General features: G+C 40.5%; 1 protein-coding gene across 4 annotated transcripts; it reads right to left on the reverse strand.

Moving 5' to 3' along the window:
• IMPACT (impact RWD domain protein) lies at positions 1–26,677 on the reverse strand. Of its 4 annotated transcripts, XM_089675729.1 has the most exons (12): positions 26,391–26,497; positions 21,862–22,048; positions 21,643–21,771; positions 16,763–16,815; positions 15,036–15,098; positions 12,543–12,628; positions 11,210–11,320; positions 8,416–8,516; positions 5,796–5,869; positions 4,701–4,791; positions 2,471–2,605; positions 1–503 (listed from the first exon to the last, which is right to left on the reverse strand). In XM_089675729.1, the coding sequence occupies exons 2-12, from the start codon at positions 22,009–22,011 to the stop codon at positions 435–437; spliced, it is 1,062 nt and encodes a 353-aa protein (XP_089531855.1). In that variant the 5' UTR covers positions 22,012–22,048; positions 26,391–26,497; the 3' UTR covers positions 1–434. The 4 variants fall into 4 exon arrangements, with proteins under 4 accessions (XP_089531855.1, XP_089531857.1, XP_089531856.1 ...); XM_089675731.1 differs by lacking the exon at positions 21,862–22,048 and having other exon boundaries at positions 26,391–26,677; XM_089675730.1 differs by lacking the exon at positions 15,036–15,098 and having other exon boundaries at positions 26,391–26,499.
• Between the last annotated feature and the right edge of the window lie 70 nt (positions 26,678–26,747).

Below are 26,747 nucleotides of genomic sequence, written 5' to 3' on the forward strand. Positions count from 1 at the left end.
TATTATAATAATGGTTATTTATTTAGGTGTTCTGAAATGAAAAATAACTTATCTAATTATTTCAACTAGCAGATTTCATGCTCATGTTTTTTTTCACATGGAAATGGAATTACTCCACCCAAAACTGGGCATTAGGGCCAACAGTGACTTCACTTACATTCTGGCTGGCACTGTAATAGAAAAATTCTGTGTGGTGGTCTTTTTCTTTGCTCCCTCCCAAAGGGCCAAAATAATAGTGTCACCCTTTGCGGCTGGATTCCCCAAGTATGTATTTGCTTTCCATGATGTAGACTGAAATGAAGTTTGAAATGAAAATGAAGTGAAGTTAAACTTGGGTACTCATCTTGTCACAACCCCTTTAAAACCTAAAGATGGCATTTCTTTGGCAATTAATGATAATTTCTTAACATCCTACATCCATTATTTCTGACATATCAATGTTCCGTCCTTTTCTTGCCTTCTTTGGAATTGCTTTTGTTCTTTCCATGCTTACAAGATTCATCCTAAAATAATTAAAAGAGAATAATAAATATATTTTAAAGTGTTACTAAACCCAGGACCATGCTTTCACTATATTGGGTCTCCCACAGTATACAGAACTTGAAAATGTAATTATTTTTGTAAATATAAACTGCTAAATGCCTTTTCTCATTAGCAGTATATAGTAGTCTGACTTCTATCAGTGTCCAGCTGAGCACTGGTTAAATCTTGTAGGAGGAGTTTTCAGCCTCTGACTGTCTTAAGAGGTTGAATGACCCCTGACCCTCTGTCTAGACAGTGCTGATTGGCCCTGTTCTGATCACATGCACTCTACCAAAAAAAAAAAAACTCGTGCAATACCAAACTGAGCATGTGCAGAGTGCCTCCTAGGGCTCTGTACTATCAGCAGATGGATTGGGGACTGTGAAAGAAGGGGAGGATCACAGAAGACAGGATCAAACAGCTGTTTTACACTATGCAGAGGATTAACCCCTTAGGTTCCACAGTGAGCATAACAAGCATGCTTTACTGCATGTACACACTGATTTTACTATTGTGGGTTTAGCAACACTTAAAGCCAATTTATTCTCATTTGCAATGATCACTACTAATAGACAGGAATTTTTTAACAAGAAATGTTTCAAACAGCATAATATCCCAAACAAAAAAAATCCCTTATATGCAATTATGTAGTTATTTGATCTTAACGTAGTATAAACCCAAAAACAGAAATGTTAATGTATCACATCTTACCAATTCTTAGATGTAGTGGCTACATTATTTTTTTTTCACCTGCTGACTCTGCCAATAAGCAACTTATTTTTCAACTTCTTTTTACAGACCAAGCTTTCCAGCAAAAGTGTCTGTTAGAGGGTTGAGACAAACCATTTAACACTGACAAAAGGTGCTTACAATGGTCAGATTTTATTCACTTAAACCTTTACCCCCAAATTAAAAATAAGCTGGTACTGTAGCTGCTTAAAAACGGTTAGCTTTCATTTGTTAGTCAGGTCCACTTAAATTTGGTAGTACATCTAACACTACCGTTTCCCCACACTGACAATGCTGCAGTCCACTCTGTTACTCCTCTGTCCAGGGTGGAGACACCCTAAGACAGGAAGTGAGTTACTGGTTAGAAACCAGGTGAAGTAAAGGAAAAATTCCTAACAAAAAAAAAAAACTAATGCAGCTACCACATTTAAAGACTAGTAAACTGCAAAATATAAAAATTTACTTTTTTTTTTTAATATTAAAAGGTTCCTGAATGACAGTCTAAACAATTACCAAATCTAGTCACTGTGTGGTATACGCAAGCTGCATAAAGTAAACAAAAAACTGGCTTTACCTTCCCTCACTAGCTCAAATTCCCTTTCATTTGTGTCTCACACACTTCCCTTCCAGGCACTGCAACTCACTGAGAAAGGGTTTCCAGAAAAGCGTGTCCAAGAGCTGAGTAACAAGCTACAGGTTTATGAATGAGGAGGGACAATGCAGGTGGCCAAACCTCCTGCAACGTCTTCTTATCCTACTGTAGTACAAGCAGAGACAGCCCACATAAGAGTGGCAATTCCACTCTGAATTCAGGAGCAGTGAAGCATACTTTACTGGCAGGCTAAATGGGTATTCATGAGACTAAGTGCAAATGCACTTATAAGGGCTCGTGCACACGTGCCCTGAGCTCATGCAACGTAGATACTGACATGTCAGCCCCGCCTAGGAAGGTGCTGAGTACAGTCACCCATAGACATGAATGGCTGTGCATGGCACTCAGATGCACACCAGCACATGTGGAAAGACGCACTCTAGTCGAAGAATAGAAAACATTCATAGAAATTTATATCAATGCAATTAATATCCTCTGGAACGTTGTCTGCATACACCTGCTTTCTTGCTTTGATGTTTTTATGGAGCACTTTAAGGGACAATTCCATTTAATCTGAAGTCTGTATTGAAAACGACTGAAATCTACCAGGTTATAGTGAAAACTTACTGCAGATGAAGAGTAGTTATGTTCCACTAGTATATTTCGTGCACAGTTATTTATATGCTTGAAGCGATCAGGTCCGAGAAGAATGCCTCCGTACCAACGTGATACTACCACCATTACATCTTTCACATCTAAAATCTACAAACAACAAAAATATTCATATCCATAATTTGTCATCTGTTACTATTAGATAAAACCTGAGATGCCTAAGACAGAACAGAATGCAAATTGTCCCAAAATAGAAACATTTCAATAATACTTGTGTCAATGATATCATTGTAAGCTGTACATAGACAGGCAAATCTTTTGGCACATTTGATTGAATATTCAAGAATAGAGAATAGCCATAAGCCGAACTTCCAACCTGAATAATGTCCTAATTTTGAGAAAAACATTCTTGCAAGTGAACTTGTCAAAAATGTTTAAAGCCATTGTATACCTATTTTTTTTTAAATAACAAACATGTCATACTTACCTGCTCTGTGCTCTTCTCAGGGTCCCTACCGACGCTCCTGGCTCCACACAAACCCCCCTCCCCCACTGAGTGCTCACTATAGCAAGCCACACTCATGCGGGCTTGCTCCTGAGTCGGCTGTGTGTGTCCATAGACACACAGAGAGTGGCTCTGCCCCAACCCCTCCTCCTTCCTCACTGGCTTTGATTGACAACAATGGGAGTCAATAGCTCCCACTGCTGTCTCTGAGCCTATGAGGAGGGAAAGAGCCGAGAGAGCTGCTGCTCTCATGCACATTGCTGGATCAAGATCAGGCTCACATAAGTATAAGGGGGGCTGCACTGCAGAGAATGCATTAAGGTAAAAATCTTCAGCCTTACCACTTTAACTCCTATAATTCCACATATACTCTTCCCAGTAAACATCAATTCAGGCAAACTTTGCAGTACATAGTCAGTTTTCAAGAATTACAGGCTTCAAAAATACTCTTTGTACTGTTTTTTTTTTTAATAAACAGTCATGTTAAATCTCAATTTCAGGCTTGGCTACCCCCTTCCTTGTCTGCCCCCTCATTTGTCTCTTCTATAATAAAAACAATCTAACCTGCCTGTTTGCAATTCTCTTTACAGCAGCTCAGTGTACATTCTCCACACACCTCTGTGCTGGAATGAATGATCTCCCATGAACAAGGACAGGAGTTACATCATTTACCACCAGCCAACAACCTGGCAGCTGGAAGAAGCTGAGGGGAAAATGTCTGCTCCGGTGAGGGAGCGAGGGGAGGTATTTGCAGACTTTAGTTTGGCTTTAAACGTGGCCAAGTGAACTTCAAGGCTCAGTACCTCCTTGTGATATGGCCTGGTGTTGTAAATAAAAACTCTTCAAATAAGGTGTATAGGTAGGGTCCATTAGATAAGGTGTGAATCATTAAGACTGAAGAATCCACTCAAGGTAAAAGTGAATTTAAATACTTTGCTTCCAAAAAACACTGCCAACTAGTTTCATAAATCTGTAGCGGTCACTTCACCATAAAGGCGCAGGCAATTCTGACACAGCCATTGTCTTTAGACTCTAGTGAGCAATGCTGAATCAGCGAGTTTGCAGCAGACAGCACCGGAGATCAGGTGACTATAATAGCTGGAGCTGCTTTTTTATTTTTACTCAGTGCTGGGGAAGCCAGGTATTGTTTTAAGGATAGGTTGGTTGGTTTTCTCCAAAAATGAAGAGGTGAACGAACTCTGAAAATTCTGGCTTCTTTCCTCTGGGAAAACTTACCGAAATAAGAAGCCTCAGATGTGCTTTTTATTGGTCAGCACAGGCACATGGCTGTGCTGACCATTGAGCACTTGCCATAGCATTATAATGGATACTCTGGGGCTGCATACTGCAGTTTGCACACTGCTACATCGGTACCATCGGGCATCATATGCAGCAAAGTCTGGAAAGGTGGCCAGGATTTTTAGAGCTAGTTCACCTTTTAATTTTTCGTTAAGAGGTGAACTTACCCTTTAAATGTTCAACTGGAATTGTGCTTTAACTATTATTGTACACACAAAACAAAGGTCCTGATGGACAAAGAGCATGGCCTTCACTGCTCGCAATTCTCTGCACTTAATGTACCCTCATAGTGTAAAGAATACTTTTAAAGCAACAATCCAATATCCTGAGTTGCTGACTCCGGGCATGCACTTCCCTGGTTTGAGGTCGTGGGCCACATCAGAAGACTCAGCAGACCACAGGTTGGGCACCCCTGCTAGAAATCAATGGAATTCTACATACCTGCATAAGATGTAGAAGACGTTTACCAGCCGCTGTTTCTCCATCATCCTCACAGTCTTGAATAAAGCTGTGTGTCTTTTTGGAGTATATTCTGCAGATAAGAAAATACTTGCTGATACAGACTTGGTGGAAGCTATAAAGTTATATCAAATTCATTATCATTCATTTCATCAAGTTCAAGAAGTTTGAGTTATCTTAACTGCATTTGTTGTTTACCTCATGCCAATTTTCTTCTCAAAACATTGAATTCACTATATATCCACTTGGAGTATCTGGATCACTTTCATTAACTCCGCTCAGTTTAAGAAGTGAAGTTGGTAAAGCTGATTATCACCTTCTTAGCTGGGAACGACTGCTGTTCCCTCCTATTGGACATGATTCCCCTTTTCCCCTCCAAACTATTGGATCCCCACCTTTAAATGTTCACTCACCTACAAATCTACATCTTCATATCTCAATAGCCTGTACATGTATACCCTTATCCACGCCTTCACCACACCGGTTAACGAAATGACTTTCGGATTTGCATTATATTTGTTCTGTTATCAATTGGTGTTGTTTGTATGATTAACTGAATGTCCCACTGTACATTCATGCCTTCTGTAATCTGAATATTCTTTATAAATGCTCAATAACCCCCTGCTATTTAAAAAGGTTGAATTCACAAACAATCATTAATGAGAAGTTATACTAATCATATTAATTAGTCACATTAATCAGTATTTATCTCCACTAAAAATTGATTTTTTTGTTTCTGTCCTCTGTCCAAGAGTCAGGTTTTTATGCATTTTAACTAGAGATAATATGTTCAATAGTCCTTCTGAACTGATGTTTACATACAAGCTTATGGTAAGAAGTGTGAAAACATGGAATAATTTAGTAAAATTCCACCAATAAACATTGCATGTGCTATGTGCATTGATAATGCAAGGCAATCCCTTTTGTAAATTTGCCAATCTGATATTTCTATACAAATGTTAAGGAGGTAGCAAGGAAGGCAGGAGGTAGCAAAGAAGGCAATGAATGTGGTAAAGCTCTGCAAACTCATTCTATTGTACAGTGAGTGAGGAATATTAATACAGACTAACTACCAACCTGTATGAATATATGTTGTGAGTCGCACTTGCAATTTTTTTGTTTTCATAAAGTTTGTTCAATACTTGTTTCACCTACAGTTAAAAGACATGAATATAAATATATGGATTAACCTGAGTAATCTGCATTGACATATTTTAGCCATGACCACTACTTATCATAATATGCTTTACAGGGTACCCAAGCAATGTCACAGTTCCTCTTTAGTGGCCTTAATGCTTTATGAGACTTCCAAAACACTGAGATCTGTGCAGCAACAGCTGGTCTGGATTCCATCTTTCAAATGAAGAAAAATGGTTGCTATAGGTAGTTGCTCCTTTATGTTCTCGCAATAGTACGCATTCACACTGTCCAAAATGTTGTAATGCAAGTAGTGTGCTGCAGTACCATTCTGTTTCAATGACACCCCAATTAACTTGTACATTGCAGCACAGGGCCTCACAACACACAATTTGGTGTGCATTGAAGCCCACTTATGTTGAATGGGCTGCCTAACCCAGCATGCCACAACACACTGAAACACTTGCATTGCAGCACAGTGAATGGGTCCTAGATCAGCCTATATGTTTAACAAGCATAGCCATTATAACCCTGGTAGTTATGAACTCTACAAACGTTTAACTTTCATGACACTATTTGCCAGCTAGTGATGAACTCATTAGTTCAAAAACTAGGTGATCAACAAAATGAAAATGTCATTCTCCTAAACAGATGCATTTAAGTTCCTCTAGTTTGCAGAGAATCATACATTTCATGAAACACAATTTCTTGCATAATTCTCTGCTGATCAGACAGATCGACATGTAAATAGTGCAGAGTCAAATAGTGCAGAATTATAGATTTTCCAGATTTAACCAGCCTTGTTGCTAAGAGATTTTGTTTTTTATTTTTGGTATTGCATTTTTAGCAATGTTTAATCCAAAGAAAGCACAAAGTATTAGTAACAGTTTTCTTTAGTGCCATTGATGTTCACCCTGCATTTTCGGTTTCTGAAAGGTCCTTATATATTTGCATCCATGCCCTGTGTAATTACAGCATGTCTCTACAAAACGTGTGCATTAACAAGCTTCTAGGATAAAAAGGTTCTGCTTATAAAAAAACAGCTATTAGTCCATAACACAAAATACTTACCTAAAAGACTTTGTGTATGCTAGCAAGAGAACCAACCAAACTTGACTTCCCGGCTACACCATGTGTTGGGAGGCAATAAAACCACAGCTCAACTGACAATTTTTACTGACCCCCCACTCCCTTTCCATGACTGCATGTGTGAAGATACCCAAAGATATTGTTATTCCAATCCAAGAAAAATGTCCTGACATTCCTTGATTAGCCCTCATGCATATCAAGCCCTCATGCTCTGTGTGAAACCACGCTATGCAATGGTTTCACAGAGAGCAGCTCTGGTCCTCCTTTTCTCGGGTCCCCGGCCAGTGCTCCTGGCTCCACCTACCTATGACTGTCCCCATAGCAAGCCGCATGCTACTGGGGCACTCTTGAGGGTTTGCTCCCAAGCCACCTCTGTGTGACACCCCCCTCTCCTCACAGGCTGTAATTGACAGCAGCAGGAGCCAATGGATCCTTCTGCTGTCTCTGAGCCTATGAGGAGGGAGAGAGCAGCTACTCTTGTGCACAGTGCTGGATCAAGATCAGGTTCAGATAAGTATAAGGGAGGGCACACAGAAGGGTTTTTACCTATAATGTAGAGAAAGCATTAAAGTGGTTCTAAAGGCAGAAAGATTTTTTACATTAATGCATTCTCTGCATTAAGGTAAAAAAACCTGCTGCATGCAGCTTCCTCTGCCACCCCCCTTCCTTATACCTACCTGAGCCGATCTCGATTCAGCGATGTGCTTGAGAGAAAAGGCTCTCTCTGCCTCTTCATTGGCTCAGACATAGCAGTGGGAGCCATTGGCTCCTGCTAATGTCAATCACAGAGCATGGCTCGGGAGCGAGCTGGAAACAGAGTGCGGCTCAGGAGGAAACCCGCCTGAGTGCTCCCATAGCAAGCAGCTTGCTATGGTGGCCACTCTACGGGGAGGAAAGGGGTAAGGAGTGCCAGCAGTGGATTCCAGAAGAGAATGATTGGAGCTGCTCTGTGCAAAACCATTGTACAGATCAGGTATGACATTTGTTATTTTATAAAAATAAAATTTTAAATTTTAAGGTAAAAGCCTTCTAGCTTTCCAACCACTTGAAATAAGCAGCAGCTGAACATTGTACCATGTGGTACTCGCTTTTTGGGCTAATTTCAGGGACATATGCCTGGAAAGCAGGTATTCTGCGTTCTGGGCATATGTCCCTGAAAGCATACAGATTTGCTTGTGGCAGTATGATTGAAAAAGTATGAAGGATCACCTTAAAAAACAATTACAGGGGTTTTAACTGTTCCTTCATCTATTCATCTAATGTGATATTTTGAATTGAAATAATTGGTGCAAAAACTATCAAGAGATGAAATAAAAAAAAAAAATCATGTACAATAAACACCCATGGCACTGTGAACAGACGATTGTATCTTTTGTTCAGCAAACTGAAGAATCATGTTATTGCAGTAATGTCATACAGACTTCGAGACTAAAGAATGAAAACAGAAGGAAACGTTTCTTATCATACTCACCTGAGCAGGGCTTCTCACTGGAGCTAAATGTGCCTGGAACGTACTTCTTCTGTCACTTATTGGTAAACCATGTACTATCGCTGGAACCTCTCTTTCAGTGTCTACAAAATAATTTAAAATGAAGCAATCAAAATATAGTTGTACTAGTAAGAGCAAAGAGATTATAATGTAGCTATCTATGAACAACCACTAAAACCTCATATATAACAACTTGACATTTAGTTGCCTCCGCCCCCCACTTGCATAGGAAGGTAGCTACCTGCTAGGGGAAAGGAATAAGAGGAAATACGTCCAGGGAGGAAACCTGTAGGAGTGAGGCATAAGGAATATCTTCCAATTCCATACCCCGTGGACTAAACAACAGTTAACCCTTGCTGTGTGTGTGCTGGAGGATCAACTATACAACACTTTTGAATGCATACTAGCATTCAACTTTAAAACAAAAATTTGCCCAGACTGTGGACATTATTTACGTATTGTTTAACCTCAATGCATGCTCCCAGCAGAGTGACTGAGCTGTCTAGTAAAGATTGTGAGCCGGCGGAACCAGTTACTAATCATGTGACCAATGTGGCAGCCAATCACAGTGGTCACATGACTGAGCAGTCCTTCCCACACCCTGGGCATAAAGACCCTGCTATAAGGACACCAGGGCTGGGCATAAAGGGCTAAAGTTTGACAAGATGCCATGTCTCTGCTGGTCCAGGGTTCAGAGGTGCATGGGAGCAGCCAGATCACTTCCATCTGAAAGCAGATATTTGTCTTGTGAAATTTACTTGCATTCTCAGCTGCTGTAGGACATGTGTAAGCACCCACCTCCATTACTGCCAACACAAGTATTATGCTGGTGGCAGTGAAACAGGTAAGCGCTAAAAGCTTGGATACGAACCCACCTCCTGCCTGTAATGGGGCAATGAAAGAGCAGCAGCACACCGATATGGTCATCCCTTTGCTGCCCCACCCTCTCATCAAACGTTCATTTTTAGACTCAGAGCAGTATCCAATGCAATAGAGCCTTGGTTGGCTTACAGTGCTTCCTCCCCTCCTTATCTTAGACTGTTTGGGGAATTACAGCATGCCAATATAAATACAGTGCTAGAGATTTACTAAAACTGGTGCACTCAAAATCTGCTGCAGTTGTGCATGGTAGACAATCAGCTTCTAATGTTAGCTTGTTCAATTAAAGGGTATCTCGACAAAATTAGCAAATAAAAAAAAAAAGAAGAATATAGCGTATACAATTGTGACTCAAGTCATATTGTAATTGAATGTTATTAAAAATGACCTTTCCTTTTCAATCTGCAGAGCTGTAATTTTCTGGAAAATGCAATACAATACACCTACCTGAAGGCATTCTGTACACACCCCCTGAAAATGTCATTTCCTGCTTGTGTGATTGGCTTACTGATTTTACCAGAAGTCTGCACATAGCTATAAGTCTGATTTTTGGCATCCCCTGCAACAAAAATGTCATTTTTGGTGAGAAACTCCAAAATGGAAATCACGTCTAAAGGGATGCCGACCCTGCAATTTTCCTCAGAGTCATGCAGGTGCAGGAGCTGACTGATAATTATAAAGTCGCTCCCATACAGATTCACATTTGACATGGACACAAGACAAACAGCTATTCCTTTAGAATAAAAAAAGGTAGGACTCTGCAACAAAGCTTGTTAAAAACTTTGCAATGTGTATAGATCGCCCAGAGGGGAATGTTTTTTTCTCAACAAAAGTGGTGTTACTCTTTAAGCTTTGACAATAAAACCTGGAAGCCGATTGGATTCTCTGCAGAGCTGCACACAATTTTGTACCTTGCAGTTTTAGTAACTATCCCTCATTAAATATTTATCTACTGATCCATAGACTATATAGAAATATGTTTATATTTCTTAAGGAGTACAGAAGTACATTAAAATGTTTTTTTTTTTTATATGCACCTAAAATTCAGGTTTCAGAGTGCTTTTTACATCACTGGTTCAGTTACCTCATTTGTCCAGAGACTCTTTTTCTTCACAGTACCAATACTTACTATCAAAGCACACTAAGGGGTTGATTTACTAAAGGCAAATAGACTGTGCACCATACAAGGTGCAGTTGCACTCTGCAAGTGCAATTTCTCCAGAGCTTTGTAAATGAGATAAAGATTCACTTTGCAAGAAATAGCCAATCACGTGCAAGGAAAATTAAAAAAAAAATCACTTTTGCTTGCACATGATTGGATGATGGCCGTCAGCAGAGCTTCTTCTCATTTATTAAGCTCTGGAACAACTGCTCTTGCAGAGTGCACAGTTTGCCTTTAGTAAATCAACCTCTAAGTCTGGGGAATCCCCATCATTAAAATACTTGCAGCAGGAATATGTGGGAAGGACATCTTTCTAGCTATTCATCTTTTTATAAAAACCATATTGACACAGATTAGGAAAAAAACAGACTTGTTTAGCAAAAGCATCCAATGTTCACTGTCTGTGTGTCTAATGTTATGTTACTGTATAGAGATCAATGATCCCTGTGTAAGCCTACATCTCTCCTCCTTTGCATAAGCGAAAAAAAAAAAGATAACAGAATAAAAGTAATTTGCAATCACATTATTTGTTTTTGTGCTCAGTTTTTCACCTAAATATAAGCTCAGTACAGTTACTTTTGGAATGCACAGTAAAAAGAGGAAAATATAAAGTGAGTGTTACCTCTTCTTATGTATTGTTACCATCATTGTATGATCCGACTGGAGCAGTTGCCCTTGAGGCAATGCTGTCTTCTGTCTAGAACTAGCATTAGATACATATAAATCAGAAAGTACCTTCAAAAGCATCTAAATGTCCAATGACAGCTGCGTTAGCAAACAAGTCATTTAATAGTTCATCATCATCATCAGCCTCGGTTTCTTCTGTTGCAACTTTCAATGTTGGACCTGTCAAAATAAGGTTTTGGTCTTTATTGCATTAAAAAAAAAAAAGAGAAAAAAAAAAAAAAACATACTGTTGAAATAAATTCACTTGAGGAAGAATTAAAAATTTTCCTAGACAGCTACAGTATATGTCTAGCCGTAACCCTCAACAACCAAAAACCATTGCAATAGAGTCCAACCAACAGCTCTTTGTTACTGCCCTTTGCACATTACTATTGCAGTTTGCTGGACCTTACTGAACAAACGATTAAGGTACGTACATAGGGGAATGAATACATAAAGGCCTATGTAATCTCACTCATTTAAAATCTCTTTTTTCTGTATGTCCTCAGATTTTTGTAAAGGACCAGCTAAGGCAATTTTGTAGATAAAATGTGGCAGTTGTTTTCTATCCTTGAAGGCCGCACACCATGAATCACAAAAGGACTGTGCCTTTCCGTGTGATTCACATACAATCCGGGTAGAGTGCAATTTCAGCCCATTCATTTAAATGGACTGAAATCGTGTCAGACCACGCTACTTTACAAAGCAACCAGTACTACTGTACCATGCAATCCAGTGCAAGCAAACACACTGCGTATGAGGTGACATTAACACTGACACCTGTTGCAGATTGTAATTGCAGTGCGTTTTGAATGTGGTGCAGGAAACATGCAGGAACGCAGGTTTTCCGTACCGTGCTCTGGTGTGTGAACCAGCCCTAAAGCCTGTTCCACAGCAACATGCAATTATTCTGTTTTTAGAAGATGATTTATGTCTTTATTACCAAACAACATCTGGAACATGCTATTATGTTTTGTAGCTTCTCTCAACAAGGTTTTACTTTCTTTTGTGAAACGACATTAATCTATTGTTTGCATCATAACACACTTATGCCATGGCCTTATTTGTTTTTTGTGACATGGATTCTGAAGCTTAGCATTGATAGAAGCACTGGTCACGTTCAAGCTATTGCATCAGAACCCCTCTGGCCTCATGTAAGCTGGTAATGTTAATATGGTTCTGATTTGACTTGAACTATCCATGTGATACTCAGCAAACTGTGACTGCTCCAAGCTCAGACTTTGCTGCTACTTACAAAATATAAGAAGAGTTTAAATGTGTATAAGAAAATTAATAAAATACAAATTATTTATGTAAAAAAAAACAAAGAAAAACCTAAAGTACTTCTTATTAATGGACTCTTACTTTTTTTTTTTTTTAAAGGACATAACCATATACCAACCTGAGTCAGAAGTCTTAGATTTCTCCACCAAGAATTCTCTGATCTTCTCCACCCACTGATAAAGGATGCTGTCACCAAGATTTTGCCTATAGGCACAAAATAGCATTTCAAAGTATTCCAGAACATTTTGAAAATATTAGCCATTTATTTAGAGAGCAAGAATATTGAATCCTTTATACAGCAGTGTATTCCTTCTTTGGTCATTAAAGCTCTTTAGAACAGAACAAGCTGGCCTGAAGATGTAAAGGTTAGAGGGTTGAGACAAACTATTTACTACTGACAGGTGTGCTAACAATGATCAACTTTTATTTATGTAAAACCTTTATTCCAAAAGGAAAAAAACTGTATTTTTTTACTTACCTGTAAAATCAATTTCTTCTAGTACATCACGGGACACAGAGCAGGCTATTCATGACTATGTGGGTTATATGCCGCCTATAGGTGAATGGCCAACCAATCAGAGAGGAGGTCCTCCCCTATATAACCCCTCCTACACAAGAAGTACTTCAGTTTTTGTAGCAAGCAATGAAATGCCAGAAAGAGGGGAGGGACCTTTGTGTCCCATGATGCACTCCAAGAAATAGATTTTACAGGTACGTATGTGGAAAAATCCAGTTTTTCATATGACTATGTGGGATGTCCTAAAAGCAATAAAGAAATCTAAGGGGAGGGTGTCACCATCATAGTCATCATCAATAATCCCTCAGAACCTACTCAGCCATCTGTAAAACACCACAGCCAAAAGCAGAATCATCTGCGGCTTTGACATAAACCTGATAGAACCTTGTGAATGTGTGAACCGAAGACCAAGTGGCCTTGCAAACATGAGTCACTGATGCCTGATGGCGGATTGTCCAAGATGCCCACACACTCTTGGTAGGGTGTGCCTTCACCCAGAAGGGTGGGACATTACCTTTCAAACCATAGGCTTGAATGATCAATTGGATACAATGTAAAATAGTTGCCTTGGATGCCGTCTGCCCTTTCCTAGGCCCCTCTGGCAGCAAAAACAGAGCATCTGACCTCCTGACTTGTGCTGTCACCTTCAAGAAGACCCTTACAGCGCATACTACATCCAAGGTATGCAGAGATCTTTCTCTTGCTGACTGAGGCCTAAGGAAGAATGAAGGAAGAACGATGTCCTGATTGAGATGAAAACTAGAAACCACCTTTGGTACAAAAAAGTCGGTTGAGGTCGCAACACCACCTTATCATGATGCAAAAGCAGAAACAGGCAAGCATGTCCTGGGCTAAAATGCTGTGAGCACTCCCCATGGTGGAAACTTTGGCCAAACAAACAATACCTCTCCTTTTCCCTCTATATTTAAACTTTGTTTTTTGTTTTTTCTTACAGAGAGAAAAAAAGATATAGCTTACCAGTCCCGCCGCAGGTCCCTGACTTCTGCCAGGCACCAACCTTCGCCCATCACAGCGGGTATTGTCATACAGACTTTCAAGGACCTGGTCCCCATATTGTGGGTCCACTGCCTCGGACCCGCTGGAAAGCGCCTTGATCAGATTTAAAACTGCACAGGGTTCCATCTACGTGGGGTCGAGCGCTATAAGGCTGCATTACAGGCAAAATCCAGAGGATTCTTCTCCTTATCCAGTGAGGCTCGGGTCCCATCCATATTGGCTCACAGCTTTTCGAATGGATCCAAGTCCATGATTCTCAAAGGAACCGTACTAGACCTTAGGTATGCTCCAGGAGCACAAGCAACACTTTCAGTGACCATCTACCTTACAGACACTAGCACAAAAAACTGAAAGTGCTTCCTGTGTAGGAGGGGTTTTATAAGAGAGGACCTCTTCTCTGATTGGTTAGCCATTGTCCATTCACCTATAGGTGTCATATAACCCACATAGTCATGAATAGTCTGTTCTGTGTCTGCTAAAGAAAAAAAGGTTTGCTATAACAGCTTATAAAGTGGAAGCTGAAGTTTGGCTTCAATTTGCTAGTGTATATAAATCTGCTAGTACATTCAACTTTCTCCCTCCCAGACTGACAATGCTGCTGTACAAAAGGTGCTCCCTGTGCTCCTTCACCCAGAGTGTAGGCATGCTAATACAGGAGGTGTGTTACTGGGCAGATCATCGGGTGAAAGCAGAAGGGGAGAAGCTTAAAAAAGAAAACTAATGAAGCCACCTCATTTAATAATTGGTAGGCTAAAATATATTATATTTTTGGTTTTGGGTTTAATACAACTTTAACCACAGTTAAAATCTGAAATCACAGTTGCAAATTACAAATGGTCAGAAGTTGGAAGTGTAACCTTCACTTGCAAACCTCTTTAATCTGCAGAGCACTAAACTGAACTTTACAGCTAAAGTGAATCCATATACAAACATTCACCTTCAATTTCTAAACACAAGCATGCTGCTTACAAAATCATGGTTTAGTATAATTTAATGATGTAAGAATTCTGTTTGGAAGATAACATGACCATCAGAAGCGTAAAATGTATAATAAACATACATGCTCCTGGCACTCACAGGAAAATGTCTTCAAGATAATTTGATAATGTCATTCGATCTTCACCCCTGAGCCATGGAGCACTAGAAATACACACAATAAGGATACAGTATGTTATTTATTGCTTTACATTTGGATATCAATATTGTAAGTATATAAAAATATTATATACAAAATACTAAACATTCTTCACAACATTGAAATCCAGATTACTTTCAGGTTTGGAAAATGGCAAAAAACCCAATTTTTATTTTATGTTAGATATGTTAATGTTGCCCTATGTATGAATGATCACAGTGAAGTGATGTTCCTCCCCCTTCCCAATCTGTAGGACAGAAGAGATACAGGTACTGTATATCAGCCCAAATCTTTTTAGAACAGAAATATGATCTGACACATTAAGACAGAAATAATACATAAGGGAGCAGCACCAAACACAATAGTTATATCTGATTGTGTGTATCCCTTGACCTGCAGGCTGCTGTTTCTTGTTAAAATCTTTCCATCAATTATAACTAAAAGGTAAAACCTGTTTAGTTTTAGACAGAGTGAAGATGGATGACAACCTCAGGTTTTTATTGCTGTCTGTGCCCCTGTTAGAGAAATTCACCTATTCACTCTATTTGTCCTGTTTACTGTTGTCACTGACAATGAAAGTGAATGAAAATCTAAAATTTTAGGTTGTCATCAGAACAGAGGGGATATATTCCAATGAAGGGATTTCCTCTCACATCCTGCTTTGGCTATGGGACAAAAAAACTGACAGAGGTTATAACAATCCTTTATTCAAAATTAAAGAAAAGTTATGTCTTTAATTCTACTTTTAGTGCCTCCTTAATTTCTGCCAGATATTGCCCTGTGCAACCATCTTCCGACACTGGAAGAGTTAACAGCTGCCGCTGCTAGTTTGGAGGGTTGCTCGGTTTGACCACTCTCCCCCCTCCTTTGTCCTCTTGGCCATTCACAAAACTCATATTATTATATTCCCACAATGCACCTTGTTCTGTGAATGGAGGAGGAGCAGTTGAATGACAGTATCTCCACTGGCTATTCACAGAACAGGAAGCATTGTGGGAATGAATAGGAATTTTGTGAATGGCAGTAAGGGCAGATGAAGGTGAGCAGCACAACCTTTCAGACTAGTAGCATCTGTTTCTAACTCTTAAAGCACTGGAAAACAGCTGGTCAGGGCAATATCCAGCGGCTATGCAGGAGACACCAAAGGGAGGATTTTTAAAATAAGCAGCCAGCTTAAGGTAATGTATATCATTACATGTAACTAGTGTGTTTGAAGCTGTACCATTGCCCAGATCAGCGTATTTCTGTGGTGGTTATGGTTACAGTAGGTATTTCTGTTCAGCTGTGGAGAGTAAGCCTGTATAAATCAATGACAGGCTGATAATCTGTGGTTGTCCGCAGCTATCTGTATGTAATTGCAAATGGAGATATTACCTGTGGTTAGGGACCAACATGTGCAGTGGATATTGACATCCAGGGGTTCAAAACGATCCCTTACCTCAGGTAAAATTATTCCATGTGTGATTGCTTTGTGAGATTCTACCTATGGATAAATGTCCACACCCTCCACAGAAATACACTGATCTGGCAGTGTATAACCCTAATGCTCCTTGCGAATGAGACTTAATGTAATTACTGTATGCTGCCATGGCCGGGTTCCATCGAATCTGTAGCTAAAATTGTTGAAAACTCTTTTTATGTGACATTCAAAGAAGTATGTGGAACTTACTTTAGCTGATAAAGCGGTGGTGCGGTAGCTGGGTATTCTGGGGGTAGAATTACCTAGAACAAACATATAATCAGAATGTGAAATATAAAGCAAAGAAAAAAGGTGATGATGCTTCTAACTAATTATCAACTTCATATCTTCTCATCTGAGAAGAAAAAAGATTGCATTTGTTTCGAGTTTAAAAATGCAAGACAATGAATCAGTTTTAATATCATTTGACATATTATACAACGTATAAAGAGATTTCACCTGCTTGTTCTATAAATAGATTGTACCCAATTTCTCCTATAAGTAGATGATACCCTGCTTGTTTTAAAACAGATGGTACACTACTTGTTCTATAAATAGATGGTACCCTGCTTGTTCTATAAATGGATGGTACGCTGCATGTTCTATAAATAGATGGTACCCTGCTTGTTCTATAAATGGATGGTACACTGCTTGTTCTATAAATAGATAGTACGCTGCTTGTTCTATAAATGGATGGTACGCTGCTTGTTTAATAAATGGATGGTACCCTGCGTGTTCTATAAATGGACGGTACCCTGCGTGTTCTATAAATGGACGGTACGCTGCTTGTTCTATAAATGGATGGTACCCTGCGTGTTCTATAAATGGACGGTACGCTGCTTGTTCTATAAATAGATGGTACCCTGCTTGTTCTATAAATAGATGGTACCCTGCTTGTTCTATAAATAGATGGTACCCTGCTTGTTCTATAAATAGATGGTACCCTGCTTGTTCTATAAATGGATGGTACCCTGCGTGTTCTATAAATAGATGGTACCCTGCGTGTTCTATAAATAGATGGTACCCTGCGTGTTCTATAAATAGATGGTACCCTGTGTGTTCTATAAATAGATGGTACCCTGTGTGTTCTATAAATAGATGGTACCCTGCTTGTTCTATAAATGGATGCTACGCTGCTTGTTCTATAAATAGACGGTACCCTGCTTGTTCTATAAATAGATGGTACCCTGCTTGTTCTATAAATAGATGGTACCCTACGTGTTCTATAAATAGATGGTACCCTACGTGTTCTATAAATAGATTGTACCCTGCGTGTTCTATAAATAGATGGCACCCTGCTTGTTTTATAAATAGATGGTACCCTGCTTATTCTAAAAATATTGCAGCTGCTTGCATTCTGTTTGTATGTAGATTTTGTACAATGTTCCAACTTTTTTGGACTTGGGGGATGCAGGATACATTTTCATTGCTGTGCCTTTTCCTGTCTCAAAACACATCATTGAAGTAAAGCTGTGAGAAAGCTGGGCCATCCAAACTGAGCATCTAATGAAAATAAAAGAGAATATTCAAAGCTTACCTTCAGTAAAAAACTAGCATCCAAAGAAATAGGCAGGAACATTTATATATGTTCCTATAAAAGTTGAGGTTGCTCTGCCCTTCACCCCATTTATTTGGCTGTTGGTTATTGAGACTGCGCATAACAATAAAGGCTAATAGACAGATTCAATAAATGTGATGGGTGGTCTCATGCTTGTCTGTTCCAGGAATATTTAAGACTTGCATATAACTTAAGCTGTCTATATCTCTGGGGATTGTTTTGACATGGTTTCCACTGAAGGTAACCTTAACTTTAATTGCCTATGTTTGTGATAGGTCTACTGATAGGATCAATCTAACCAATTAAAACTTTTCAATTTGAAATCTACCATGTACAAGCTAACATGCCCAATTGCAAAAAGATCTCAGACACTACTGTAAGGCCTGTTCAAGTCCACGCTGACATATATTTACTAGTGTATATTTATTTCAGGTACTTATATAGCGCTGTCAATTTACGCAGCGCTTTACACACACATATTTATATATTGAACATTCACATCAGTCCCTAACCCTGAAGGGGTGTACAATCTAAGGTCCCTAACTCACATTCATAAATACACATATTAGGGCTAATTTAGACAGGATCCAATTAACCTACTAGCATGTCTTTGGAGTGTGGGAGGAAACCGGAGCACCCGAAGGAAACCCACACAAGCACAGGGAGAACATGCAAACTCCATGAAGGAGGCGCCATGGTCTGGAATCGAACCCATGTGGGTTTACTGCAAGGCAGACGTGTTAACCACTAAGCCACTGTGCCGCCCCGCATCTGCCCTTACATATCTTTTGGATGAATCCAGGTTTTAATGTACAGAAACAGAGGTAAAGTATTCCTTTCATTGCAGTGCTGATGTAAGGTACAATCACATTAGAGGCTGTGTTCACCATAGAAGTGCATGATGGTCATCCCTACATTCCCCAACTCAGGAGTCCTGTTAAAAATTGCTCACAAGATGATACAGGGTCTTGATAAAGTCAGAATGCATCTCCTTAGCTATCCATGTCATCTTGTGGGTGGGATGTGCTCAATGAAGCACGTTCTTCCACATATCATGGGAATATCCCAAAATCAAACCACATTGGGACTCCATAGATCAGCTAACAGAGAACATTACAGGTGAGCACCTATCAGACAACCACCTGCCAATTCTTACAAAGAAATGCAAAAGCAGGGTCTCCCTCCACCTAATTCATGCGGCAAAGGGGTTAATCTATTTTCAGTGAAAATACCATTGATCCCAGAATAGATACAAAAAGTGAACAATATTATAGAGTAGAGTATAAAGTGGAGAGATGGGTTCACTTTGGTTACAACCAATATGACAAATTCTATAACATTTAGGTTGCATGGATACATGGTACTCCTCAAATACTACCATGATCATGCACGGGAAATAGGATAGCTAATACACCTTAAATAAAATGGTTGAACTGTTAAACAATGAAATCCCTGATCTGTCTACAAGTTATACAATGCTTAAATTGATCCACTTGTTCACCAAACTTCCCCCTTTTACCCCCCCCCCCCCCACCACCACTCTCTTATAAACCTCCTTCACACAGACTGTGTCCAGTCTGATCAGCAGAGGACCTGTGAACAGAATTGAAAGGAAAGAATGTCACTTTTTTTTACATCTGTTTGTTTTTTTTTTAGATGTTTTAAAAACCAGAACCTTCCAGACCTATTTTAGATCCACTGGTGGTCAGATCTAAGTAGACTTACAGTAGTTTACATATAATTACCTTAGACCTGTCATACTTGGGTCTGAAAAACTGAAAAAAAGGATGCAAACCTTTATAATTTTTTTTTCTGGGCTGCGAATAGATTTTAGCTTCCGATTATGTCAGCCTAAGAAAACTGACAAGCAGATCTGTCCATGTGACCACCACTGTGAAAGGGGCCTTAGGCCTGGTTCACACTACTGCAGGTGCACATGCATTTCTGTTAGTCGCGTGTAGGGCAGCCCATTTATTTCAAAGGTCTGCCCTATGCATGAGAAACATAAAAAAGTAGTTTCTGGCGCTTTAAAAAAAAAAAAAAGTGTATGTTTGCAGACGCATGGGGGTGCCAATAACCCTGGGTGTTTTGTAAAGTGCAGCGCATTTCTGTGCATGACAGGAAACCACGGGTTTTGCACGTGTTCCTGACATGCACAGATGTGAACCTAGCTTTGGATACGAACCGCCGAGTCCTATGTCTCATTACACTCAGACATTCTTAAAAAGGTCAGATTGGGTTGTAGAAACAAAACCCAGACATGCTTGCTGTATAACAAATCTTTATTTACCAACGTGAAATTGGTGCCAAGTTCTGTCATTTCAACATTGTACTATACAAGTTGACCCAACCTATAAGAACATACAAAAAAGAAGAGAATGACAGCGAACGTGTCAGTGCTGTGGATATGAAGTGAGTGAATAGCTCAAAGCACAGCTCTGTGTTTACACCAGACCAGAGTTGATATAATAAAAAAAAAAGAAAAAAAGAATTTGTTTCTGTTCCCTGAAAATTTGAGAAGGCCTTGTGCCCAAAACTAGAAGAAAGGACGTGCTATGCATAAAAATAACTAAAGCCCAAACTTTTTTTTAGTTTTGGATAGAGTGGAGAAGGATTAGAACACCTGCCAGATGTTTATTGCTGTGTCCTTGCTAGGGAAATTTACCCTCTCTATTCATTTTGTTTAGCATTATTACTGAGAGTGAAGGAAAATACCAAATTCTGAGCCACCAGAACAAGAATAGAGGGAAATCTTCCAATGGGGACACTAGTTTCAGTGACACCCAGGGATAACCTCATCAACCAAGGATTTCCTCTTACTTCCTGTTCTGGCTATGGGACAGGAAGTGAAGGTAGACCTCCACAATGGGACATGTGGGGTGGAAATGACAGGGGTCATAACCCTCCCCTACTCCAAAATGAAAAAAAAAGTTCTAATTTAAAGGATATGGAAACCCAAAAATGTAAATTGAATGCATTGCAGCTTACAAGTCCTTCGATGTAGTGGATGCAATTCTTTTTTGCAGACAAAGTACATTTTGTGCATACAAACATACCTGTTGATCTTGCCAGACTTCCAGTGTTCTTGTAACTTTCTGTACAGGAAGCTGCTATCTCAAACAATATAATCAATTTTCCCAGGTATCTTCTGTAAACTAAAAAACAACCCCTGCCTATGTAATGGAAGAGAGGAGGGGGCATGTTTGTAGTTGAAATCAGGGGAGCAGCCTTAGGTGACATCGCTGCTCCTCCATAGTTACAGTGCAGTGAGTGAGCGTTGTCAGCTTAGGACAGAAGTGTGTTACTTGCAGAATCACCAGGTGAAAACAGAGGAAAAAAGCCATAAAAAAGGGAAAATAATGCAGCTAACACATCTAAGGATTGATAAATTGCAATATATTAAACTGGGTTTTGATATGCTGCTGGATTTATTGGCTACTACATGTTATTGAACTACATTTCCTAAATAAATATTGCTAAATAATCATGCAATCACACTACCATCTATGAATCACAACTTATCCTTTATTACCTGCAAGCAAAGCGTCCATTCTGGTTTATCAAGTGAGTTGGAGATTTTTATGCAAAATATTCTTGCAGCTTCATCGATTACACACCAATCATCTCCATAGATGGAAGATAACGCTTCAATCTCATCAATCTAAAAATAAAAAAAATGGAAAAAAGTGTTACCTATTCTTGGTATAGATAAAGTACAATAGGCTGGTTCAAATATGAGTATTTAGGTTACCTTGGAGAAAATGCTGCTCCACACTGCTTTAAACAGCACTGAAAGGAACCTGAAGCAGCACTTCAGCAGCATATTCTCTCTGGCTTCTGTCAGCTGCAGATCTTTGGCTTCCATGATTGGCCAGCATAGGATGACTTCACGAAGGTGCATGCATGGGAGTCACTCATCTCAGCACACAAAGAAATACCTATTAGAAAAGAATCTGCCACTCAAAGTCTTGCTGGTAATGGATAATGCTCCCGCTCATCCTCCAGACCTTGAGGATGACTTACTGGAGGAATTTGAGTTAATTAAGGTCAATTTCCTTCCTCCTAACACCACTCCACTACTCCAGCCCATGGATCAGCAGGTCAATTCCAACTTTAAAAAGCTTTACATCAAAGCACTATTTCAGTTATGCTTCGAAGTGACAGAAGGAACAAACCCTACCCTCCGAGAGTTTGGAAAAATAATTTTAACATCGTGAACTGCCTCAAGATCACTGATAAAGCCTGTGATGGGGTCACCAAGAGAACCCTCAATTCTGCTTGTAAAAAACTGTGGCCTGATGGTGCTCTTGGGCATGACTTTGAGGGGTTTGTTCAGGAACAGGAGCCGCTAGTTGTCGATGAAATTGTTCCTTGGGGAAGACCATGGGACTGGAGGTGAAAGAGGAAGACATTCAAGAGCTGGTGGAGGAACATGGCCAGGAGTTGACCACCGATGAACTGATGGATCTGCATTGTGAACAACAGCAAGAGGTTATGGAGGAGATCTCATCTGAAGAGGAGGATAAAAAGGCAGAAAAATCCCTCACTTCAAATGAGATTAGGGAGATGTGCAAAATGTGGGACAGTGCAAAATTTTGTAGAAAAGCACCACCCGAATAATGCTGCAACAGTGCGAACGATAAATCTGTTTAATGACAAAGCGATGTCACATTTCTGCCAAATCCTCAAAAGGAAGGCAAAAGCAAGTGTCATTGGATAGGTTCCTTGTTAAAGTTGCACAAAAAGAAAGATTCCAGTGAGCGAACAGATAGCAGTGATCCCGTTGGTGATAGACGTCCTACACAATAACCCTCCTCCTCTCCTCTCTTGTTTCCCTCACACCAGCCACATATCTTTTCAAGGGTAAAGTGTTAATTTGTTTTATTTTTACTTTATACTGTACAGTATTTTGTAATACTGTAATAATTTTTTTAAATGTATAAATGGTTGTGGAACGAATCACCTGAGTTTCCATTATATCTTATGGGGGAATTTGCTTTGATATACGAGTGCTTTGGACTACAAGCATGTTTCTGGAACAAATTATGCTCACAATCCAAGGCTTTACTGTACTTACGTTTGAGATATATATATTACACACACTATATTGCCAAAAGTATTGGGACGCCTGACTTTACACGCATATGAACTTTAATGGCATCCCATTCTTAGTCCATAGGGTTCATTATTGAGTTGGCCCACCCTTTGCAGCTATAACACCTTCAACTTCTAGGAAGGCTGTCCACAAGGTTTAGGAGTGTGTCTATGGGAATGTTTGACCATTCTTCTAGAAGCTTATTTGTGAGGTCAGGCACTGATGTTGGACGAGAAAGCCTGGCTTGCAGTCTCCGCTCTAATTCATCTCAAAGGTGTTCTATAAGGTTGAGGTCAGGACTCTGTGCAGGCCTGTCAAGTTCCTCCACCCCAAACTCGCTCATCCATGTCTTTACGGACCTTGCTTTGTGCACTGGTGCGCAGTCATGTTGTAACAGGAAGGGGCCATCCCCAAACTGTTCCCACAAAGTTGGGAGCATGAAATTGTCCAAAATGTCTTGGTATGCTGATGGCTTAAGAGTTCCCTTCACTGGAACTAAGGGGCCAAGCCCAAACCCTGAACAGCAACTCCGCACCATAATCCTCCCTCCACCAAACTTAACGCTTGGCACAATGCAGTCAGGCAAGTACTGTTCTTCTGACAACCACCAAACCCAGACACGTCCATTGGATTGCCAGACAGAGAAACGTGATTTGTCACATCACAAAACACGTCTCCAATGCTCTAGAGTCCAGCGGCAGCATGCTTTACACCTCTGCATCTGACGCTCTGCATTGCGCTTGGTGATATAAGGCTTGGATGCAGCTGCTTGGCCATGGAAACCCATTCCATGAAGCTCTCTACACAGTGTTATTGTGCTAATCTGAAGGCCACACGACATTTGGAGGTCTTTAGCTATAGACTCTGCAGACAGTTGGCGATTTCCGCGCACTTCAGCATACCCCCGCTCTATCATTTTACGTGGCCTACCACTTCGTGGCTGAGTTGCTGTTGTTCCCAGTTGCTTCCACTTTGTTATAATACCACTAATAGGCGACTATGGAATATTTACAGTGAAAGAAATAAGTATTTGATCCCCTTCTGATTTTGAATGTTTGCCCACTCACAAAGAAATGACCAGTCTAAAAATCGATCGGTAGGTGTATTGCAACACTGAGAGACAAAATAGCAACAAAAAATTCAAAAGAAATGCATGTCCAACAAATTATGCACTGATTTGCATGTTCATGAGGGAAATACGTATTTGGTCCCCTTCACAAAACATGACTTAGTACTTGGTGGCAAATCCCTTGTTGGCAATCACAGAGGTCAGGTGTTTCCTGTAGTTGGCAACCAGGTTTGCACACATCTCAGGAGGGATTTTGGCCCACTCCTCTTGGCAGATCCTCTCCAAGTCATTAAGGTTTGGTGGCTGACGTTTGGCAACTCGAACTTTCAGCTCCCTCCACAGATTTTCAATTTGATTAAGGTCTGGAGACTGGCTAGGCCACTCCAGGACCTTAATAAGCTTCTTCCTGAGCCACTCCTTTGTTGCCTTGGCCGTGTGTTTTGGGTCATTGTCATGCTGGAACACCCATCCACGACCCATTTTCAATGCCCTGGCTAAGGGAAGAAGATTCTCACCCAAGATTTGACAGTACATTGCCCTGTCCATCATCCCTTTACTGCAGTGCAGTTGTCCTGTCCCCTTAGCAGAAAAACACCCCCAAAGCAGAATGTTTCCACCACCATGTTTGACAGATGGGATGGTGTTCTTGGGTCATAGGCAGCATTCCTCCTCCTCCAAACATGACGAGTTGAGTTGATGCCAAAGAGCTCGATTTTGGTCTCATCTGAACACAACATTTTCAACCAGTCCTCCTCTGCATCATTCAGATGTTCAGTGGCAAACTTCAGACGGGCCTGGACATGTGCTTTCATGAGCAGAGGGACTTTGCAGGCACTGCAGGATTTCAATCCTTGTCGGCGTAGTGTGTTACCAATTGTTTTCTTGGTGACTGTGGTCCCAGCTGCCTGTAGATCATTGACAAGATCCTCACGTGTAGTTCTGGGATGATTCCTCACTGTTCTCATGATCATTGACATTCCACGAGGTGAGATCTTGCATGGTGCACCAGACCTAGGGAGCCTGACAGTTGTTTTGTGTTTCTTCCATTTGCAAATGATTGCACCAACCGTTGTCACCTTCTCACCAAGCTGCTTGGCGATAGTTTGGTAGCCCAGTCCAGCCTTGTGTAGGTCTACAATCTTGTCCCTGACATCCTTGGACAGGTCTTTGCCATGGTAGAGAGTTTGAAATCTGATTGTTTGATTGCATCTGTGGACAGGTGTCTTTTATACAGGTAACAAAATTAAATTAGCAGCACTCCCTTTAAGAGACTGCTTCTAATCTCAGCTTGTTACCTGTATGAAAGACACCTGGTAGCCAGAAATCCTGCTGAATGATAGGGGATCAAATACTTATTTCCCTCATGAACATGCAAATCAGTGCATAATTTGTTAGACATACATTTCTTTTGCATTTTTTGTTGCCATTCTGTCTCTCAGTGTTACAATACACCTACCATTCGATTTTTAGACTGATCATTTCTTTCTGAGTTAACATTAAAAATCAGCAGGGGATCAAATACTTATTTCCTTCACTGTAGTAGCAAGGAAATTTCACTGATGGACTTATTGCACAGGTGGCAACCTATCACGGTACCACGCTTGACTTCACTGAGCTCCTGAGAGCGACCCATTCTTTCACTAATGTTTGTAGAAGCAGTCTGCATGCCTAGGTGCTTGATTGTATACACCTGTGACCATGGAGGTGATTGGAACTCCTGAATCCAAGGATTTGGAGGGCTGGCCCAATACTTTTGGCAATATTGTGTGTATATATATATATATATGACCCCAGCCCTAATATCTTGTTCCTGTAAGCCCACTGCACATCTGAGCGAACACACGAGCTATATGTATGTCTCACACAGAACCAGGCCCAGCAAGGTAGAGGAAAGGCCCAGTCCTCTGGCAGTATAATGTATTCAGCTGCCTAGGGTTGCCACATCACCCCTTTAAACACATTAATTACACAGGTTGTGTGGCTGATTAAGGTGGTAATTAAACTCACTGAGTGCCTTACCTGCATTACACTAGCCTCAGAACCTGTGTAATTCATATGTGCTCGGTTTTCAGGGTATGAGGCGACAACCCCAATGTCTCAGCCATGCTGCACTCACTTGGCTCTGCAAGTTTTCCTCTTCCGTGTCAGCCATGGATTGCACTCTGGTCCTGTGCGCTGCACCGCCCACACGCACACACTAGGGGGCAGTGTTTACAGAAAGCATTGATGTGTATGGGAGAGTAGAGAGTCGTGTAGACTCCCCGGGGCTCTCCAGTGTCCGGCTCATTGGAAGGTTCTCGCCCGCTTCCATGCGAGTAGTTGGAAGGCGATAGTAAACATTCAGATCAGGCCCTCTGTATGAGACTGGAGGCCACATAACTCGGGCCCTATTACTGTGCAGACATTTCATGGGGAATCGTCCTGATGACAGGAGGGGAGGGAGCACGGGGCTGTCCGTGTTGTAGTGACACCA

The sequence above is a fragment of the Staurois parvus genome, unplaced genomic scaffold, assembly GCF_062004578.1.
Source record: "Staurois parvus isolate SC_StPar_1 unplaced genomic scaffold, SC_StPar_1.0 ptg000157l, whole genome shotgun sequence".
NCBI lineage: Eukaryota > Metazoa > Chordata > Amphibia > Anura > Ranidae > Staurois > Staurois parvus.

Bases quoted from the DNA above. Each gene is read 5' to 3' on its own strand.
- IMPACT (XM_089675729.1), bottom strand. From the start codon at position 22,011: ATGCACCTTCGTGAAGTCATCCTATGCTGGCCAATCATGGAAGCCAAA. The intron at 11,321-12,542 runs GTTGGTATATGG...TTATTTTGACAG, and splicing joins ATCTAAGACTTCTGACTCAG to GTCCAACATTGAAAGTTGCA. The intron at 8,517-11,209 runs GTACTTTCTGAT...ATTATTTTGTAG, and splicing joins ACATTTAGATGCTTTTGAAG to ACACTGAAAGAGAGGTTCCA.